This window comes from Anastrepha obliqua, chromosome 2 (genome assembly GCF_027943255.1).
Source record: "Anastrepha obliqua isolate idAnaObli1 chromosome 2, idAnaObli1_1.0, whole genome shotgun sequence".
NCBI lineage: Eukaryota > Metazoa > Arthropoda > Insecta > Diptera > Tephritidae > Anastrepha > Anastrepha obliqua.
In genome coordinates, this window is record NC_072893.1 from 101,040,881 (window position 1) to 101,063,717 (window position 22,837).

Genomic DNA, 22,837 nt, shown 5'->3' on the forward strand with positions numbered 1-22,837 from the left:
GTAGAACTATGTGTTAACTAAAACATAATGTGGGTAAAACACCTCCGATTGATTCAAAGCAATTAAATACCCCAAAAACTAGTATCTAACTACAAGAAATTTAAAATGTAATCAAACTTTAGAAACTTATGCATGGCAACAATTTGCAACCCACAGTTTGAGAATGGATTATCATATCATCAAATATTTTTAGCACTAAAATTTGCATACTTATTTAGAACGAAGGACTTTAGTAAAATTAAATAAGTTATATTTGAATTTTCTACATGTTACGAAGTTTTATTGACGCTTACCTTTGTATAAACACCAGCACTGCTTAATTCATTCTCAATCACCATAACTATTATGCCGAACATGCCCATTACCAGAGCATAATCACTGATGCGTTTCCTTTTCTCGAATAGAGCTTTTCGTTTACCTAGCCTGTATCCGACATTTGGTTTGTGCTTAGCTGAAATAGTAGAAGGCTTCCGCGATGTATTACCGCCAGTGAGAGCACGCTCCTCCATGTACCTGAATGGTGTAATGGAAAAGGAATCGATTTATGCTCTTACATATATAGGATGCATGGTAACAGTAAAATGTTTTTTTTTCATAAGGATGCCTATGTACATAAAATATATGTTAAAATTCAAATCGCCCAGCAACAAATTCGGATATAGAATAGCTTTCAAATTTCGATGGCTTATTTTAAGGATTCATAAAAACCACTTTTTTTTTAAAGGTCAGCAGTATGTGAGCTTATATTCAATAATAGAGCATTCACAATAGAACATTCAATGTCGCAACTTTTCTTTTTTCAAAACGTACAAGTAAAGGGTTTTTCAATTGGCGCGGGTCGATTTTAGAGCCTTGTGGCAGCCATTTTGTTTTGGTGACATCTGTCAAATCTTTTGTTTATTATTCAGTTATTTATGCCAAATCATCATGGCAAGTTACACGATTGAACAGCACGTTCAAATGATAAAACTTTATTATCAAAATGAGTGTTCATTAACGCAAACGTTGCGCGCAGACGGTAGACGTGGTGGCCCTTCCAATTTTTTATGGCCCATATTGAACCATATGGACCTAGACGACATGTGTTTCCAGCAGAACGGCGCTACGTGCCACACAGCATACGCCATTTTATTCCATTTTAACATCTACCCGCCCTTATTGAAAAACCCTTTATAATCTTCTTGTATGTCATCGTAGACTAACGAACGCTATGTTTTAAATTAAAACTATTTGATATTACATACATATGTGTATGGATTTAAAAAACTAGTTCGTTGTGAGTTAAAGAGAGATTTTTTCTTAATCAGTAGTTTTTGGGCTTTTCAGTAAGTTTTGTAATTTTATCAACCATCGTTTCACGTTGGCCGAATGTGTGGAAATTGTTTGAAAAATATTATCGAAATACCACCTCAATTATAACGTCCCCTTAGTATAACAATAGCCTATGTGCTCATAGGCTATTATTTTTTTATTGAATTTTTGGATTCTCCATCGTCGATTTCATATGTGGTCAAAATTTTGTAAAATTCTAGTTCCACAAAGTGGGTCAAACCGTCAGTCAAAAAATAATAAATATTTACAGACATAACGAGATTTGAGTGAGAGCTACTTTCGACAAAAAGTTTGAAATTCAATTTTCTCAAAACATCAAAAAATTTATAGGCTATTTTAATACTAAGGGGACGATAAATACGTGAATGCTACGCAAAATCATTTTCTCGAATGAAATCCATTTGTTGCTCAGCGAATACCTATGTCAACAAGCATAATTGACGTTATTGGGACGATGAAAATCAACAAGTGTTCGACCAAGCAGTGATGCATCCTCAAGGACTGATTATTTGGTACGGTTTATGGTAAAGGGACATCATAGGACCTTTTCCTATCGAAATGAGGAAGGATAGATTGCTAGGAAATGTTCAAACAGGCAACTAATTGGCAATTAAGAACATTTCGGCAATTTAAACTTAATTATAACACCAAACAAAAAATCAAATTATTAATTGTCAATTAATACTTAAGCTTTGGAACTCTGTAAATGTTGTTTAATGAGAAAATCAAAGTCTGTTTAGGAAGGAAAATTTCTGTTCGATAAAAAACGAAACATCATGAAAACTAAATGACATTAAAATCAACAATTATTCGAGTCAGCTACACACAATTGCTAACGAAAACACGTTCCTGTATCAGTTTGCGAATGACTTTGTCGTTGTTGCACCACAAGGACTTCCAAGTTGCGGAAAGTAGTTTCCACATTAAAGTAAACGCCTTTAAGGCAGTAATCTGTCGTTTAATCTAGAAAAATGTAGCATCATGCACATAGCTCGCTGCATCAATGTTATGACCAAAATCAATTTCGACAACTGTGCTATTCCACAAATCAAGTGTATAAGGTTCTTAGGGAGAGCTATCAGCTCGTCCTTGGAAGTAAGTGATCACTAAGCTGATGTAATTGAAGAGTAAAAACACAATTCTAATCTTTTAAAATTGCTGACAACAATAAAAGCAGGCCTACACCCCCAAGTAGCTTTAAAATTTTATAGGAGTTTTGTTGGAGAACAACGACAACTTTAGTAAGACAAACAACAATTAAAAAAAGTATAACTTTTCAAAACTCTTTTCTTCGGAGAAGTTTAGCTGTCCCCCCGCCAACTCCGGCCGCGCTGCTCTAGGTGCTTGCGTACAGCTGAAAGAGGAATGTGGCTCACTGCCAAAGAAATCATAGAGCTAAAATAATTAAATTTTTAAATGTATGACACAATCGCTAACAATACTGGCACGAAATCCAGGTAAAATCCAGTTTGTATTTAAAAAATGTTCAGACATTTTCAGTAGCACTAAGACTAGTGATCCTTTCGAGGCTGTAGAAAGCTTAAGCGTGGACACGTACACCCTCCCGGACGTTAATAGCAAGGTAACCACAGCAGAAATTAGAGCTACCAAAAATTAAATAAGTATTTAGCTGATGGATTAAAAGGTTTTGCGGAAGATGCTTCGGTCTTGGCGAATTCGGTTGGCTGTGGTGTGTGGCATCAGTTTTGGTTTTAAAATAGAATCATACACTTTTTATAGACAGCCTGGAAGCTCTTGAAAACAATTCTTCCACCAATCACTGTACATATGTATATAACTTCTGCTCAAATATGAATGAGACGGTATCAATAAAACGGTCCGCGGATGACATATGGCAAAAATAAATTTTTTGTTTTTTGGTAGAACTGTTATAAGCTTACATGGCAAATTTCAGCGTGATATGTCACATAGTTTGTTTTCTGTGCTACTGTAAACAAGTCAAGCTCGAGTGTGTTCTTCGAATTTAACGATGGAAATTCAAGTTGAACAAAGAATTTGTTTGAAATTTTGTTATTCCAACAAAATTTCAACTTCAGACGCCTGAAAAATGTTGCAGACAACCTATGGGGACTCTGCTCTATCGCGTGCACGTGTTTTCCAATGGTACAAATCTTTCGAAGAGGGCCGTACATCGGTTGAAAACTTGCCTCATGAACGACGTCCAGCAACATCAGTAAACGACGAAAACATCGGAAAAGTGAAGGAAATTGTGCTTGAAAATCGCACAAATCGCAAAATCGGTTAACGCAGAATATTATTTAGACGTTTTAAAGCGTTTGCGCGAGAACATTCGTCTTAAAAGGAAGGAATTTTGGGACAACAAGTCATGGTTCTTGCATCACGATAATGCACCAGCTCACACATCACGTCTTGTTCGCGATTATTTGAACAAAAATAATGTTAATATCGTTCCGCAAGCACCGTATTCGCCTGATATGGCTCCATGTGACTTTTTCCTGTTTCCCAAGCTCAAGTTGCCGCTCCGTGGAAAACATTTTGAGACATTCATTACACCAATCCAAAGAAAAGGAAGTCATGGAGACTGTCCGGTCATGCTTCTGCGTCGTCGCCTTGGCCGAATATTCACGACCAACGGACCAAGTTGGTTTTATTTATTATGAACTATTAAAACCGAACGGAACCATCACTGGGGATCGGTAACGATTTCAATTGATGCGATTGAGTCGAGCACTGTGCGAGAAGCGGCCACAATACGCGGACAGGCATGAAAAAGTGATTCTACTGCATGACAACGCTCGGCCCCACGATGCCAAACCCGTTAAAACCTACCTAGAAACACTGAAATGGGAAATCCTACCCCACCCGCCACATTCTCCAGATATTGCGCCGTCCGATTATCACCTGTTCCGATCGATGGCACATGGTCTAGTTGACCAGCAGTTCTATTCAAATGAAGACACCAAAAAATAGCTTGATCCGTGGATAGCCTAAAAAGATGAACAGTTTTACCGCGACGGTATACGAGATCTACCAGAAAGATGGGAAAAAGTAGTAGCCAGCGAAGGGCAATACTTTAGAAACCACCTTTTGGTTCTAAGCATAGACTTCGAGAAGGTCTTCGACCGTGTCAGAGGCCATATTGTCCTACGGCAGTTGGAAAAATGGAACCTTAGCGGTAAAATACTTTAAATTATACAGGCCTTTCTCACTAATCGTAGATCTGTGTCCAAAGTAAATAATACATATTCAGGCTTTTTTGTTGTGCACAACGGCATCCCTCAAGGCTCTCCACTCTCTGTTGTTTTATTTTTAACTGCTTTCAATGAAATTAGCCATATTATTAATAAATATAAATCTGTTTCTTACGTATGCTATGCTGACGACTTACTATTGTGTTCTCAAATTAATGATCTAAACATCGTCAAACAAGATTTCATTAATATACTATCTGACTTAAACACTTGGTCTGAATCATCGGGAGCCAACATATCTATTAATAAATGCAAAACCTTCCATATTTGAAACATAAATCTAATAGGACTATGAATAAGTTCGTGCGGTTTTTTTCGAAATTTCGGTTTCAGTAGCTCATAATACACAACACCCAGCTGGTCCCACCAGATACACAGCATAACCTTCAGGCCATGGATATTCTGCGCCGACGTCGATGTTGAAGCATGGCCAGGGTATCCATACGTTGCCCGACGTTTTGGATTGTCGTAATGGACCCACTTTTCATCGCCAGTCACAATTCGATGCAAAAAACCCTTTCTTTTGTGCCGTTGAAGCAGTTGTTCGCATGCCATAAAACGGCGTTCAACGTCTCTTGGCTTCAATTCATACGGCACCCAATGGCCTACCTTTCGGATCATTCCCATGGCTTTTAAACGTTTGGAAATGGTTGATTGATCAACTCCCAAAGTTTTTGCAACCTCTTTTTGCGTTTGAGCCGGATCTTGATCGAGCAATTCCTCCAATTCGGTATCCATGAACTTTGGCGGCGCACCCTCGCGTTCTTCGTCTTCCAAGCCAAAATCACCACTTTTAAAGCGTGCAAACCATTTCTGGCACGTTCGCTCAGCTAGAGCATGCTCGCCATAAACTTCCACCAAGATACGATGACTTTCGGCTGCTTTTTTCTTCATATTAAAATAATGAAGAAGAATTCCCCGCAAAAACACATTATTTGGCACGAAATTCGACATTTTCAAGTGTGGTAAAAATATTGTTGTTTACGCTTCAAATAAAAAACTTATACTGACGTTTGTGCCTTACGACAGTAGCTCTCCAATGAATGTTTGGAAATGTGGATCGATGGAATAATAATCAAGTTACGCCATCATGTTGTAATTACTTTAGTTTAAGTAATAAAAACATGCAAATTGTAAATAGTGTTGACTTAAAGTTTTTGGGTGTAATTTTTGACAAAAAATTTACTTTCAAAGAACATTGTACATATTTAAGAAAACAACTGGCTGCTAGGCTTAATATTATCAAATACTTGTCATCTAAGCACTGTTTAATTAACTCTTCAACGCTAATAAATGTAACCAGGGCACTCATATTATCGAAGATAGACTAGGGCCTTCCTATTTTTAGTAACTGTCCGTAAAGCAACATAAAACTAATTTACTCAGCTTACCACACGGCTGTAAGCAGAAGCATCCGTGCTATGCCTAAATCCCCAACAAAATTTATACTGGCGGAAGCCGGCCTCCCCACAATTGAAGAAAGATTCACGACGAATACGAATAAACTTATAAATAAGCTATTTCCTTGCTACAACCACGCTTTATATGAAGCAGTGGTAGGCGAGCTTCAAAGAAATAAGACTCCACGTCGCAAATCGACGATTGCAATGTACATTAAGTACGATTAGCTAGAGAGATTGGTATCAGTTTCGCTTCACTTCGTCAAAACGTAATGTTTCCGCCATGGTTGATAAAAGAATCAAATTTTATATTAAACTTAGCGAAATATGGTAAAAATCACACCAATGCTACGGTTTACCAACGCCTTTTTGTAGAACTCACTTCCCGAATGGAGCTTGATTTTCACTGCTGGGTCAATAACTGATACTAACACCTCGTTTGCAGTTGTCAATTCGAAAGGAGAAACAATCACGGCCGGCTTCCTCCCTAGGAGCCTCCGTTTATACAGCCGAAGCTGCAGCGATCCTTCATGGTATTACCTTCGCTGAAAACTCTTTACTGAAAGCAGTAATTTGCACGGATAGCAAATCAATCATTTACTCGATAATGAACACAATGAACAAAATGCACATCATCTCCTGTATCCGGAGCAAATTATGAAAAAATAGCGACCGCATAAAACTTATGCGGGTTCCAGGCCATGCAGGCATAAAAGGGAACAATCTAGCGGACGAACGAGATAATCTCGCTGGGAAAGAACCACTTATAATTTCGACTATATTTCCATTTGTGGAACAACACCAAGACGCACACCACAAATAGGAGGAGGAGCTCGGCCAAACACCTAACAGAAGTGTACGCGCCAATTATTTATTTATTTTATATTTCGAAAAAAGACGTATATATATAAATTTATATACCACAGGCACTATAATGCACAAATGGTCACTTGGGGATTCTCTTCGCACCATTATATCGTAAACAATCCAAACAGGATTATGTAAGACCTCTAACCTAACTATCTATTACTTTTACATCAGCGAGCCGAAAGTCCTGGCAGCTAGTGCTCCTTTTTTACGTGTAAGAATAATTGTATTATTATTTCACGTCTGTAAATAAATAAACAAAATTTATTAAAGAAGCTAACATTGAGTTTTAGCATTGCCTTACACACAAGTGATCTCACAGATGGCGGAATACCCTGTCGTTAGGAGGATTGTTAGTCCGCCATCTAAATAAAAATTAAAAAAAAACTCAAACAGAGGAAAAACCAAATCACGATTTTTCTACGAAAATATAATCAATTTATTTTTAAAATGATACTCATTATAAAATCAAATTTGGTGCTTTTGGAAGTGCTCGAAGAAGAATGCAGTTGCAATTGACAGTTTGTATTGAAAAGCCACCTTTCTGTTTGGTAGTAGTAGTATTTGTTCTACATATGTTTACAAAATATCGATTTTTTAGAAGTTTGAATGCCTTGTTTTTATCCATGAATATCTTTTGTTATGAAATACGTGCAATAAGTAATTTATTTTCAAAGCCAGCTTATTTCATTTCAGGACCTTCTCGTAACTACTGTGTGCGTGTGCATATGATTATGTCACATGTGTGTTAAATGATGACAGCTGAAAATTTAATGTATATTTGCCAAAAAGTCAGTTAAAATAATATGTGTGGGTATGGAGAATAATTGCAGCAATGAATGATGTCGGGTTCATTATATTGTGACAGCAAAATAACAATCGTAGCATATCGAAATAACTTTTGGCTTTTATCCAAACAGTGCATTATATAAGTATGTAGGTGCGTATATGTTAAGAATGTTCTTATTTGTATTGAATTTTCTATTCTTATGAACATCGAAATATAGGGTCCGGCACTCGAAATGTAACCAAATTCAGACCACTCGCGCAGCTGATTCACGGGAATCAGCTGTCTGTTAGTTGGCTAAATGATAGTCCAGAGTATTATTTAAAAGCGCGCTGAAGCATTTTGCCGAGAGTAAACGCGAAAAAAGAAAATCAATAATGTATTTTAAACGTAATAGTGTGATTGCATTATATTTGGCTGGAAAATCACAACCAGCGATTGTTTGTGAGCTCGAGCCCCTTAAAATAAATAAAGATTTTGCTTATCGTACCATTACTCGTCGCAATGATACTGGTAGAATCGCCAAACGTCACGGAGGTGTTCATCAAAAGACTGCAACGTCACGTGAAATGGTTCAATAAGTGAAGAAGCGACTTGAGCGAAATCCCCGACGAAGTGCCAATCATTATGGCGAAAGAACTGAAAATATCTGACCGTAGCATCCGCTGCATACTGAAAAATGATCTCAAAGTCAAACCTTGCAAGATCGAAATCTCATACCAAATCAGCAACAAGTCAGCTTTGAGAGAGCGAAGGAGTTGCTTCGCTTGTCCGGATGCGGTCAGTTTCCAAACACTGTGTGATTTTTTTTTTTCAAATTGAGGAATTCGTAAATTCCCAAAACGATAGAGTTTACTTGACCGACCATTCTTACGAGAATTTGAGTAATCGATTGCCTACCAGGACACAGCACCCACCACAGGTAATGGTTTGGGCCGCTGTAACCACAGATGGGCGCTCTCCAATCGTTTTCATCGAGTCTGGCGTCAAGATAAATGCGACTCAACAACAAGACTCCTCATCGTCTCACAAAGCTCGAGTGAACCAAGAATGGCTAAAAAACAACGTTCCGAACTTCAATGGCTTTCAAATTCATCAGTCGCGAGTCCGATAGATTATTCCCTTTGGACCATTTTGGAGAGCAAGATTCACCAGTCTTGAGGCGCTGAAAAAAGCCATTGTCCGGGTGTGTGCCAAAATACCTGCAAGTCACATTCGGGCAGCTTGCGATTTGTTTCTGGACCGTCACAAGGCCATCGTCAAGGCAAAAGGTGGTCATATCGAGAAAAAGTAAATTGATTATTAATTTTCACACATTTTTTACTTTGAATTGAATAAAAGTAATTTTTCAAACTAAATTTGTGACCTTTTTAATTCGAGTGCCGGACCCTGTACATATATTCACATTTGTTTCTTTGTGTTAGTAAAATAAGGTTTCAAGGCTTTGAGGCCAATCGAATTGCATAAGTTTAGGGGGTAGTCGGTTAAAGGACAGCCCGTTACCAGTACATTGAATAATATTTTTATTTAAATCAATTTCTCTACGAAATAGGTTTTATTTTATTATCCAACATATTTAACGTTAGAAAGCCGTAATCGTGACGGCAAACAGCTGCGATGGAAATACCCATTGAAAAATTGCAATTGTTATACAACTTTACAAATATGGCAAAAAGGTTAGTTTTAGTTATGGAAAAAATTTGCAAGTATTTATTGTACTTACTCGTACTAGGTATACGGATATTAAGAATTTTTGATGTCACTAAATATTGCGCAATAATAATTTTATCAATACACTGAATACTAAATATGAAACTACTTACTGACTATAAAAGGAAATTGGTCTCAGCTTTTAAATTCTTAAGATTAATTTGGACAATGATTTTTTTCTAAAAGTAATAAACAAGATTCTACATGGACTTAGGTACATATGTATAGAGTATAGTCATGGAAAAAAAATTAGACTTTAACATTTTGGAGCAAGATTTGTAGTCAAAAATAAAGTTTTAAAGTTTAAACAGTTTTTGTTTTTTTGTCTTTCACATCTCCCTTCATAATTTATTTTATTATTAATCAAACGCACAACCATAAGTTATTTTACAGTGTTTGAGCTTAATCCTAAAAACTTAAAAATAACATTAAAAATAAAGGCGTTTCAGGAAAAAAGATTTGAGAAAGGGCAATATACACATATGTATATATATAATTGGCACGTACACCCTTTTTGGGTGTTTGGTCAAGCTCCTCTTCCTATTTGTGGTGTGCGTCTTAATGTTGTTCCACAAATGGAGGGACCTACAGTTTCAAACCGACTTCGAAGGGCAGATATTTATTTATGAGGAGCTTTTTCATGGCAGAAATATACTCGGAGGTTTGCCATTGTTTGCCGAGGGCGGCCGCTTTTAGAAAAAACTTTTTCTTCATTTTGGTGTTTCACCAAGATTCGAACCTATGTTCTCTCCGACTTCTGAGTGGTAGTCATGCACCAATCCATTCGGTGGCCACCGAAGGGGAATTAGTAAGCTGTAAAAAAATGGAAGTACTGTAGGAGGAGAAGATCAAGGAAGCATTATAAAAACATATAATTATATTTACACATGCGTATTAGTAACTTAATGTGTAAAATTTTTAGACCGCAATGTACTTCAAATGGTTTTGATCTTTTGTGGCAGAGAGCTCCCAAGACGAACAGCAAAAACGAGGAACTGACGTTCAGTTACAAGGCGACAGTATTTCATACTAAGTAGGTTAAGTGATCGGGGTGATCTAGTGAATTGAATTCGTTCGACAAGGTATTTGGGCTCACGAGAGTTAATGACCTTGTCAAGCAGTATAAGCACAATACATGTATCTGGCGATGTTGTTGTAGAGGACATTAAGTTTACTACGACGCAGACTGCCACAATTGGGGTATATTTCACATCCATACAATAAGGTTGGTAAAAGAAATGTTTGAGTTTTTAGTCGAATTTCCACTGGGGTAAAGTGCTGAATAGCTCATAATGAACGGAGCATGCCATAGACCTTGTCTATTGCACTGTGAAAGTAGCTATTCCACGATAATTCAATTGAAAATTATTGCTAGATCTCTGGCAAAATCAACAAATTTTGTAACAGTGCTGTTCAATTTCACTTCACTGTAGGCTTACACTTACTACAATCAAGATACACTGAGATTTAGTCGGATTTAAAAGTAACCCATTGTCACAGGCCCATTTGCTGACAGGATCTAAGTCAGTGTTGAGGTTTTTAATACAATTATTGACGGATACAAAAGGGCAGCTCACATATAATTGAACATCATCAGCATATACATGAATATTACAATATTTTAACACACTCTTGGGGAATATACAAACAGCTTGCGAGCGATCACTGAGGTAAGATTTTATTAAATGTAACGCTGTGATGAGAAGTTAAACAATTGCTTAGTTTCAAGGCTAGAATGTCGCGGTTAACAGTGTCAAAAGCTTTGGAATGATCCAGAAGTGTTAATAAAGTTACGCGATCGTTATCAATGCTGGCCTGACGTCAGCCGATTTAGCGCCGTTATACAGCTTCTGTTGGCTCTAAAACAAGATTGGTACCGACTGGCTGGCAAATTACGACTCAGAAAAGAATTTCTCTGAATACGCATTACGCGCTCAAGTACGTTGGACAAAAAAGGTGGTATTGCGATGGGTCTAAAGTCCTCACTCGATTTCTTAATCGGAATGATTTTAGCTGAGTTCGGAGGAATTTTAATATACTTTGTTAAAATGCTGTTTAAGACATAAGTTACATACATGCCAAATCGCATTAGATTTCACACTGAGGACGGATTTGACAACTACACAATCATCAATATTGGAGAAGTAGAAGCGAGGTATCGTACCATTCATACATTTACTACACATTTGTGTACAAATTCCTCATTCAGCTTATTTACATTTATATTTTCGAAAATATGATTACTTTTGCGATCAGGCACTGACTTATTGCTTTTTTAGGACTTATTGCTGTGCTAGACAGATGCTCATAGTATTTCAGTTTTTCTGAATAACACCCTTTATATGAGCGGAACATACTTTTCAAGTAGGCAACTTATATTGGTTTGAATAAAATTAATCTGCTCGTTTGTTGATACAAGTATAAACACACTTCCAGGGTATGTCATCAGCAGCTTCTTCAAATTGCTCATAATTAATATGATTAAAAAACTGTATTACAATCTACTTACAAATCGAATGTAAGGAAAATTAGGACATGCTTAGAAAAATTTGGGACGGAGAGCTGGTCGAAGAGTAGAATTTTCGATGCATCACTTATATCTATCACTTATTCTGCGAACAGCCAGTAGTCGCTGGGAGCCAAATTTAAGAATACGGTGTAGTTTTGCCATTGTTTTCATCATCAAAACTTGTTTTTGGTCAACAGTGAGCAAACGCGGCACCCACTTTAAACAGAGCTTTCTAATAGTCAAATGGTCATGCAATATAAAGCCAACACGTACTTCTGATATCTTTACGATATCAGCTAACTCACTCAACTTCACTTTTCAATTACTCAAAACGATTTTGTGGATGTTTATTTATGGTTTTTTGGTGTTACCGTCGCATTTGGATGTCTACTGTGTTGTGCATCATCGGTGTCTCTACGACCATGTTTGAAGTTAGCAAACCATGATTTGTTGCTATTTCTGATAGAGCGGAGCCCCTATAATACTTTTCAAGCTATTGCTTTGCTTGAACGGTATTTTTCCCCATCAAGAAGCAGTGTAAAATTATATATTAACACGAAATTCTTTTTGATCCATTGTTTTGAAAATAACAAAAGTAACGTCCCTCTCAACACAATAACTCACAAACTAATGAATAGAAGTGAATGCATTAAAACTAGTGCCATCTATGTGTTAGGCCCGGGACTTTTCAGCCCATGTGTTATACACTCCTATATCAATGTCGGAGAGTTTGAGAGATCTTTTGAGGGACTTGCACAGGGCAGCAATTGATTTAAAGATTGATTCATTGAGAAAAAATATTTGAAGCAGAAAAAATTACACAGAAAATTTTTTTTGAATATGGCGCTTAAATAACTGCATTCATGTTGAATTACCTTTCTATAATATTAGTTTGGGGGAAAAAATCCATTATTTTTGGCGTGATGTTGATTGGGAGAATATGTTTTAGGGCTTAAGTGTCACTGATTGCTTTAATTCATTTATATCAACATTGTTGGAAATATGCTCCTCAAATATTCCCCAAGTTAAAAGACGGTGCTATAAGTTTCCGTGGTATACACCGGACTTAGAAAAATTAAGAATCTACGTAATAAATTAAAAAAAAAAATCTCTTAAAAACTAATAACTATAATTTCTCTATTAAATATCAGTATTTAAAAACAATCCAATTGTCTATAATAAATCAATTTCTTTTTAACTATATTATTCGCTTTGAGAAAAATATTGGCGGCCGCCTGTAGCCGAATGGGTTGGTGCGTGACTACCATTCGCAATTCACAGAGAGAACGTCGGTTCGAATCTCGGTGAAACACCAAAATTAAGAAGAACATTTTTGTAATAGCGATCGCCCCTCGGCAGGCAATGGCTAACCTTCGAGTGTATTTCTGTCATCAAAAAGCTCCTCATAAAAATATCTGCCGTTCGGAGTCGACTTAAAACTGTAGGTCCCTCCATTTGTGGAACAATATCAAGACGCACACCACAAATAGGAATAGGAGCTCGGCCAAACACCCAAAAAGGGTGTACGCGCCAATTATATATGTATATATATGTATATATATTGAGTCATGTTGGAAAATCCAACAAGACGTGCACGAGCGTACCAACTACTGCTCGTCTGGATGATAAAGTAGCGAACCCTCCTCTTGAGATGGACCATTATTTTGCCCAGTTCTCTCAATAAAATTTTGTCCGTGGCAATAATGATTCTTATGTTGTTTCCCAATATGCTCAGTTTCCATCCCTTAATTTTGGAATTTTAAATTTGAAGCCCTCATCTCAAACTGATGTGGACCATCATAGCAACTCCACTAAAATTTATTTTTAATAAATCACTTGTGGCCGAAATTTTCATTGATGATTGGAAAGTAACAACAGTTACTCCAATCTTTAAAAGTGGCAATAAGAATGATGTGCGTAACTATAGACCAACGTCAAAGCTGTCCACTACTTCCCAATTTATCGAAACTATTAATAAAGGAAAATAATGTTTCGCTACGAAATGTCTAATTCCTTCCAACCAGCATGGTTTCGTAACAGGTAGGCCCACGTTGATTGCTCTATACTGATTTCCCCAGGCCTTTGACACTGTTTCATCTATAATTTTTTTGTGTGAAGTGGGGTCTCTTGGCTTTCATTCCATTTTCCCTTTATGGTTAACATCTTATCTAAGTGGAAGGAATTGTGGGTAAATCTTTAGCCCATTTCATTGCTACTTCTGGGGTACCTCAAGGTAGTATTCTGGGCCCCTACTATTCCAGGCTAGCCTTAATAAACTCACACGGGCATCAGTTGTGTTAGTTGGCTAAATGATAGTCCAGAGTATTGTTTACAAGCGCGCGGAAGCATTTTGCCGAGAGTAAACGCGAAAAAAGAAAATCAATAATGAATTTCCAACGTAAATATTATTTAAATTATTAAATTAAATTTGGCTGGAAAATCACAACCAGCGATTGTTTGTAAGTTCGAGCACCTTAAAGTAAATACAGTTTTTGTTTATCGCACCATTACTCGTTGCAATGATAGTGGTAGAACGCCAAACATGCTGCAACGTCACGGGAAATGGTCCAAAATGTGAAGGCGCGACTTGAGCGAAATCTGAAGAACTGAGAATACCTGACCATAGCATCCGCTACATACTGAAAAATAAAATCAAACCAAGCCTTCCAAGATCCAAAAGGCGCATGATCTCACGCAGACTTGAGAGAGCGAAGGAGTTGCTTCGCTTGGCCGAAAGCGGTCAGTTTCCGAGCATTGTGTTTTCTGACGAAGAAATGTTTCAAATTGAAGAATTCATAAATTCCCAAAACGATAGGGTTTACTTCACCGACCATTCTTACGAGAATTTGAGTCATCGATTGGTTACCGGGAGACAGCACCCCCCCCCCCAAGTAATGGTTGGGGCACTGTAACCGCAGATGGGCGCTCTCCAATCGTTTTCATCGAGCCTGGCGTCAAGATAAATGCGAAATATTATCGGGAGGTTGCTTTGAAGCCGTGGGCAGACAAACATTGCGGTGGCAGACCATGGACGTTTCAACAGGACTCCTCACCGTCTCACAAAGCTCGAGTGAACCAAGAATGGCTAAAAAACAACGTTCCGAACTTTATAACGTCCACACAATGGCTTTCAAATTCACCAGACGCGAATCCGATAGATTGTTCTCTTTGAGCCATAGCCATTTTAGAGAGCAAGATTCACCAGTCTCGAGGCGCTGAAAAAAGCCATTGTCCGGCTGTGGGCCAAAATACCTACAAGTCTCATTCGGGCAGCTTGCAATTTGTTTCTGGACCGTCTCAAGGCCATAGTCAAGGCAAAAGGTGGTCATATCGAGCAAAAGTAAATTGATTCTTAGTTGTGTATTATTTTCACACATTTTTTACTTGGAATTGAATAAAAGTAATTTTCCAAACTAAATGTATGGCCCTTTTTTGGTTACACTTCGAGCGCCGGGCCTTGTATTTAAATTTAAAAACATGTTTCTAAGTCACTTACTCTAAACCTCGTGATGTTCTACATACATTCGTCGTAATAATGTCCTCCAATTTGTGGATGAGATCTAAGACCTTGGAGTACTTTTTGACTCTAAATTTTCATTTTCAAGCGATATTAATTATATTATCTCAAAATGATATTCGATCTTGGGCTTTATTTGACGTAACAGTTCAAACTTATCAGACTCGTACACAGTGAAATTACTTGAATATGCTTGAAATTAGGTTGGAATATGCTTCATTTATTTACCTTGTCACCAATAAGATGTCTAAAATTTTCTATCCCACATCCCTCTTATAGCTCCCTCTTATTATTAATAATATTATAATCCCGAATTTAATGAGATTTCGAGATTTTATTAATATATTGTTTACATAAGCACTAAGGCAATAGCACTAAGAAGGAAATAGGCATGTAGGAATCTATTTAGGGCAGTTTCCAGAAAGTAATTTATGAACGCATGAGATGGGTACTGCTTGAATAGCCGTGGTCCGTCGGGTACAGCATTTGAAACGTATTGCAGGATTACATCTTTAAGCTCAAATAGATGCTTTTCACGATCCCTTGGGTATTATCTGAACAAAGTCGGCGTAGAACATTATGTTATACTTCCTAATTGGGCGCAATGCTGGGGCAATATCAAAAGGAATTACTTGATTATCTCAAGTGTCGCATTTAGACCGGCCTCTAGCTTCATTAACTGTTCTATCAGTTTATGGCGACCAAATAAGCTCTGCATATCTTTGAACAAACAACAACCGACAACATTTATTCGATATTTGGATATGAATTGCATTTGTATGCCTTGAGAAGAGCTAACGGTTGAAAAAGGCGCCTAAAAATTTCGGATTATTTACAGTCGTTATTGGTGCTTCAATCACCTGTGTATCTGGCCCCAACTTGTCTTCCTTGACAAGCCTTTCCTGACAAGCCTTTTTGAAGAAGGCAAGCTATTATTCTACTAGGCTCATATGGTGAGGGAGGGAACGAAGCAACAAGGTCTTAAGTGTCTTTACTACTGGCGAAAAGAGAGATAATACGATATTTTCAATAATAATATGATATCCCTTGTTGGTAGTCCACTCAGTCACAGTTGATGAGGTGGATTAAAAAAGCCCAACGAGGATCCAATGGCATACAATTGTTAGATATGTGAGTCCGCTGTCATTGTGCTTCGTTTTTCGTAGACCCACTTAAGCTGATTTAAAAGTTATTAAATCTCTAAAGTGGGATCACTAATATGTATGTGGATCTTTGCGATTTACAGACATAAGCTATAACGCTCAGTTGCTAATAAAGCGTTTTTCAATAGGTGCACTTCAACTTTTTTCCGATAGGGAGGGCGAACGACGCAATATTTTTTATTTTTCGCTTGTCATTTGTAAACTTCATTAGTATACATTTCATCATGGAACGCTACACACTTGAGCAACGATTGCAAATCGTGCAAATTTTTTATGAAAATAATCGTGCAAATTTTTTATGAAAATTTATAAATTTTCCAAAAAATCATCTTCAGTGATGAAGCTCACTTTTGGCTCAATGGCTTTGTCAACAAGCAAAATATGCGTTACTGGGCAGAAAGCAATCCACACGTGATTCATGAGGCACCGTTGCATTCCGAAAAAATCAATGTTTGGTGCGGTTTACATGCCGGCGGCGTAATTGGCCCATATTTTTTCGTTGACGAGAACGATCGCCACATTACTGTGAATGGAAATCGATACCGCGACATGATAAACGATTATTTTTGGCCGCAATTAAATGGTATGGACTTGGACGACATGTGGTTTCAACAGGACGGGGCCACAAGCCACACAGCACACGCTACAATTGATTTGTTGAAGAGTAAGTTCGATGAGCGCATTATTTCCAGAAATGGACCGGTCGAATGGCCGCGCGCTCGTGTGATTTGACGCCTCTAGACTATGTTCTTTAGGGTTATGTGAAGTCATTGGTCTACAGTAACAAGCCGGCGACGATTTGTGAGCTCAGAGCCAATATTGAACGCGAAATTGCTGGAATTTCGGCCGATTTATGCTAAAGAGTGGTCGAAAATCGGGTTCAACGATTGGACTTCGTAAAACGTGCACGCGGTGGTCATGCAAAAGAAATCGAATTTCATACTTAAATGTATATGTTCAAACTCGATAATAAAAAAAAATTAGTTAAAAAAGTCAAACCGTTTGTGTTTTATTTCAAAAAGTTCAAAAGTTGAAGCGCTCTTACTGAAAAACGCTTTACAATTGCTTGCTTCTCGAAGCGAAGGCAGATCTCCGTAATTCGTTGTTTGAGGATTGTTTTCGAAAAATGTGAATGTCTCTTACTACAGCATCAAGGTGCATATGATTACTAGCTAATTTTCTGAATCTTTAAAAAATGTATAATATAAATACATTTTTCTTTCAGCAATTATTTCGAGTACTAAATTTACGTAGGTAAGTTTGTAAGGAATCTACGCATATGTAAGTATATATTACAGGTAATACATAACTATATATAATGACTAAAAATGAATTGTGAAAGGATTTTGGGTATACATACATTTCATACCTGGGGTAATCGGAGTGGATACCCACTAGAGCCTCGGCTGCTTCTTCGTTGCATCCGGATGAATTCTGTTCCCGATTCGCTATAGAAGGTGTTTTCATCGAGCCAGGAATTGAAAGAGTGGATGCTGGTTTGCGGAGCTATTTCAGTCAATGCCGAGGATGTTCCATAAAAAATGTACATGCAATAAAATATAAAATATTTTTGTTTGCTTATTTTCGAACCGTATTGCTTGATTAAATAAGAGTAGCATTTAACATATGTACAATATTTATATAAAATTACATAAATCTAAAACTGCGTATGCAGGTGCATTTTCGATACTTGGTGAGTGTGTGAAAATGTATAATTTTAACTTCCAAATAAACTATATTGCGCGGATTTAAGTGACTTACGATTAGCCTTAAAATTAATGAATTCGTATAAATTAAAATTTATTATAGGCAACAAGTCTAGCTCTGGCATAAGACACGAGGAGTGTAAATGTATTTTAGGAAAATTTGGGTACTAGTCGGGCTTTAATTCGAGAGGTAAATTCATTGAACAACTCAGTTTATAAAATATTTTTGTGAACACAGTGTTCAATTTAGGTGGAATCCGAAAGAATACAGATTGCATAGCAAACCAAAAAGCTTTCAATACAGACTTAAAGTATTTCAGTAATTAAATGCCTCTTGAATGTCATTAATCTTCGGTCTATATCACTGACAATCTTCATTTGTGGTGCCTGAAGGCACGACTTTCTTGAATTTCAGTAAATGCTTTTAAATGGCATCCCTACCATAATATTTTTAACATTATGCCTAGAAGTTGTATTTTATCGAATGGTTTCCTAATCAGTGTGAGTGAGAGTTGGAATAATTTTTGACAAAATATTTGTTTTTTAAGCATTATACCTTCTACTCAAATATGAACGAGACGTTATCAATAAAACGGTCCGCGGATGACATATGGCAAAAATAAATTTTTTGTTTTTTGGTAGGACTGTTATAAGCTTACATGGCAAATTTCAGCGTGATATGTCACATAGTTTGTTTTCTGTGCTACTGTAAACAAGTCAAGCTTCAGTTTCAAGTCGACTCCGAACGGCAGATATTTTTATGAGGAGCTTTTTCATGGCAGAATACACTCGGAGATTTGCCATTGCCTGCCGAGGAGCGACCGCTATTAGGACATTTTTTTCTTAATTTTGATGTTTTCATCGAGATTCGAACCAACGTTCTCTCTGAGAATTCCGAATGGTAATCACGCACCAACCCATTCGGCTACGGCGGCCGCCATACATTATTGCATTACATTAATGTATTTTGAGACTACTTTTTTATTAAATTAAATCAAAAACTATAGTTCGGTCTACAATAAATATCATATAAATCAAAATTTCAAACTTCTCTTCAAATATAAAATTCCACCAGTTTTACGTGGCGACCACAAGTTTTGTTTTAGTGGATATTAATTACATACATATACAACGAATGCACGACATTTTTTTATGTGGAGAGATGAGTAACATCGGCAGGGAAAATATGACCAAAAACAACTAGAATTTTGAGCCGCTTCAAACTTGCAAATTATCTTATTATACTACAATTGAATGGGATAGGGAACAATATTTTTATACAAAATTAATGAAAATTAAAAATAACGGAAGAAAAACAGTAAAAACTGGCCAAAATGTTGTGGTATTACAGTTTTTTTGCGGGCCATATAACGTCAAATTCCTTCTCCTTACATAATTTGTTCAGTTACATGGTAAATGTGTTGTTTTTGTATGGAGACCGGCCAATGAGTTAGCCACTAAAAGGATGGAACGTGTTCAATAAATGCTTTTGAAAATATGCTTTTTGCTCCTTAAATTTTGGCGAGCCTATGGTGAACGCTTTTATTATTCTCGTTGCATGCTCATAAATCTTAAATATCCTGAGAATCCTACGTCCGTCTTAAGTATTTCATTAAGATATAATACCCCCAAAGGCGTAGTTGTTAGAGAGAATAGGATCTAATGTTCTTCAGTTTTCTAGCTTCTGAAATGATAAGGTAAATTTAAGTTATTTTTCGGTGAGAACATGGTTTCGTAGACAAAATAAAGAAATAAGTAAATTCGTAAATAGTCCCCTTCCAGTTTATAAACACCGATTTCCAATTCTGTACATAACAAAATCAAGTTCGAGTTCGATATGTGTGATTGTGAGCAATATTCGAAAAGGTAAAAATGAGGTGCGTGAGTACCATTCGGAAATGCGTAGTTTCGAATCTCCGTGAAAAACCAAAATTAATAAAACAAATATTTTCCTAATAGCCGTCGCTCTCGGCACGCAATGGTAAACCTCCGAGTGTATTTCTACCATGAAAAAGCGCCTCATAAATAATATTGCCGTTCGGAGTTGGCTTAAAACTGTAGGCCCCTTCATTTGTGGAACAACATCAAGGCACACGCCAATTAAATATAGGTATATATTAGGGTGGGTCGATTTAAAAATCGCTCATTGCTCTGTGAAAATCGTATTCTAGGGATCAAAATAAGAAACTTTGCCGAAGGAACCATACCTCTAAAACGAATTCTGATGTCCCCCAATTTCAAAATATCACAATTTTTGGCCTTTACATGAAAAAATCAGCTAAATGGCTATGTTTTTTCTTTATTTTTATTTATTTATAATAATATTTATTATTTATTTATAATAATAATATCTATTTTTTCTCTTAAGAAATTTATTTAGTCAGAACATATGTAAATGAAAAAATTAATTTAAGTGAGTTATAGAAAATAAACTAAAAAGTTCGACCCAAATTGGGGGACATCAGAATTCGTTTTAGAGGTATGGTTCCTTCGGCAAAGTTTCTTATTTTGATCCCTAGAATATGATTTTTAGAGAGCAGTGAGCGATTTTTTTGCCTCCCTACAAATCGACCCGGCCTAGTATATATGTATCAGGTCAGTCCATAAGTTCGTGCGAACTTTACCCATAATTTCACTTTTTTACGATTTTTGCATACAAAAAATTATGCGCGGAATATAACGGAACTATTTATATTTTCTTTGATATATTGTACATTCAACAAGTGATTTTAATCGCGGATAGAAGCACGTGTTGTTAAAAAATAAAATGGAATCTTCGAACACGTATAAGAGGCATATTTTGAATTTTTTTATAAAAAGTAGTAAAAATGCAACAACTGCTGCTGCAGAAATAAATACTGTTCACGGATAGGATACCGTGAGTGTAAGGACTGCACAAAAGTGGTTTTCAAAATTTCGAAGTGGTAACTGCGACGTGGAGAATGCCCCGCGCGCTGGTCGTCCTGAAGTCTTTAATTCTTGCTCGAACTCGTGGAAGCTGAGCCAAATTTAACAGTCGATATGATAGTTCAGAGGTTAAATTCATTGCATGGAACAGTTGGGAAAGGTTTCAAAGCTGAGAAAATGGGTTCCGCATAGACTTTCCGTCGCCAACCTTCAGCAGAGAGTGAATGTGTGTGCTCAGCTGCTGCAACGGCTTGAAAATGAAAGTTTTTTGAGCCGTATCGTTACTGGTGATGAAAAATAGGTCCTTTACAATAATCCTGTTCGCAAACGTCAATGCTTAGATAAAGATGAAACACCAGAACCGACCATTAGAGATGGCCTTTCCCCCAGGAAGATTCTCCTGTCTATTTGCTGGGATATGGCCGGTATTGTTTATTATGAACTTCTGGAACCAAACCAGACGATAGCTGCTGATTATTATTCCCATCAGCTATCAAACCTGAATGAAGCACTTAAAAAAAAACGACCGTCTTTAGTGAATAGACGCAAAGTTTTGTTTCACCACGACAACGCAAGACCTCATACCGCAAGGCAAGCATTAGGCAAACTGAACGAGCTCGGATGGGAGCTAGTGCCGCATCCACCATACTCTCCGGATATTGCACCTTGTCATTATCACCTTTTCCGTGGACTTCAATCACATATGAGCAACAAGAACTACTCCTCAAAAGAAGCTATAAAAAGGAATATCGAAGCGTATTTTGGCTCCAAGGACAACAAATTTTTTGAGCAGGGAATTAAAAATTTGCCTAAACGTTGGGAAGATATTGTAAATAATGAAGGAAAATAATAATAAATACTTTAAACATATTTTTTATTAATTTTTAAACCACCTGATATATAAAAATGAGGAAAATAACCACAAATAGTTTGTTTTCTTAAATATATAAAAGTATCTATACTTTATTGGGTATTAACACTAAGATCTTTGGTGTCATTTTTTTGTGGCGTGCTAACCTTCACATTTTAATCACTAAAAACAAAACCAGAATAGAGGTGAAAAGTTGCTGAATTCTCTATTTAACTAATATTTTAATTTTAGAAATCAATTACTATTGCTTACAGTTAATAATGGTTTGCCTATATTCCTTCAATATGTCTTAATATCTTTTTTTGACAGGGATAAACACTGCCATTACATATGTCAGTGTACGAGTCTTCAACATAAAGGTATGAACCACCTTTTTATTCAGTAATGTTTTGTCTAAAGTCGGTGTGTTCTAAAAAGTGCATGGCATGATTTACTATAGCATTGTGTTTAATAAAAAGATTGATTTAAAAACTACTCTACTTCAAATACAATGTGCCCCAACAAAACGAAATAATTGGATAGAGATATGCCTTATTTATTGTTCCCGAACGATGAAGTAACAATGGCTGGTGGCAGAGAATTGGAAGCGATCCTCCGCATTGGCTTTACTTGGTGTTCCTTATTGGCGCCGGTTTGCACGAGGACGAAACGACTGGTGCTCATTTGTAAACTCGACAAAAATCGCTTAATTGGTCACTTCAGGATTATATGAGGTACCTTTTCAGCATTTGGTGTACTCCAATTAGTTGTGGACTTGTTTTTCCAAGCCAATGAATCATGTTAGTAACCCGAAAAATCATATAAACAAATTATCCTGCAGGCCAGGACCCCTGAA

At 36.8% G+C, this 22,837-nt stretch overlaps 1 protein-coding gene across 2 annotated transcripts in view; it reads right to left on the bottom strand.

Annotated features, from left to right (window-relative positions):
* LOC129238672 (small conductance calcium-activated potassium channel protein) overlaps positions 1–22,837 on the bottom strand; it is a 171,392-nt gene that overhangs the window by 59,173 nt on the left and 89,382 nt on the right. Inside the window, exons 3-4 of one of the 2 annotated variants that reach the window (XM_054873774.1) lie at positions 17,879–18,024; positions 294–513 (exon numbers count right to left, since the gene is read on the bottom strand). In XM_054873774.1, coding sequence (XP_054729749.1) covers positions 294–513; positions 17,879–18,024 — 366 coding nt within the window. The remainder of the gene's footprint in view (positions 1–293; positions 514–17,878; positions 18,025–22,837) is intronic. The other variant, XM_054873773.1, reaches the window with a different exon arrangement.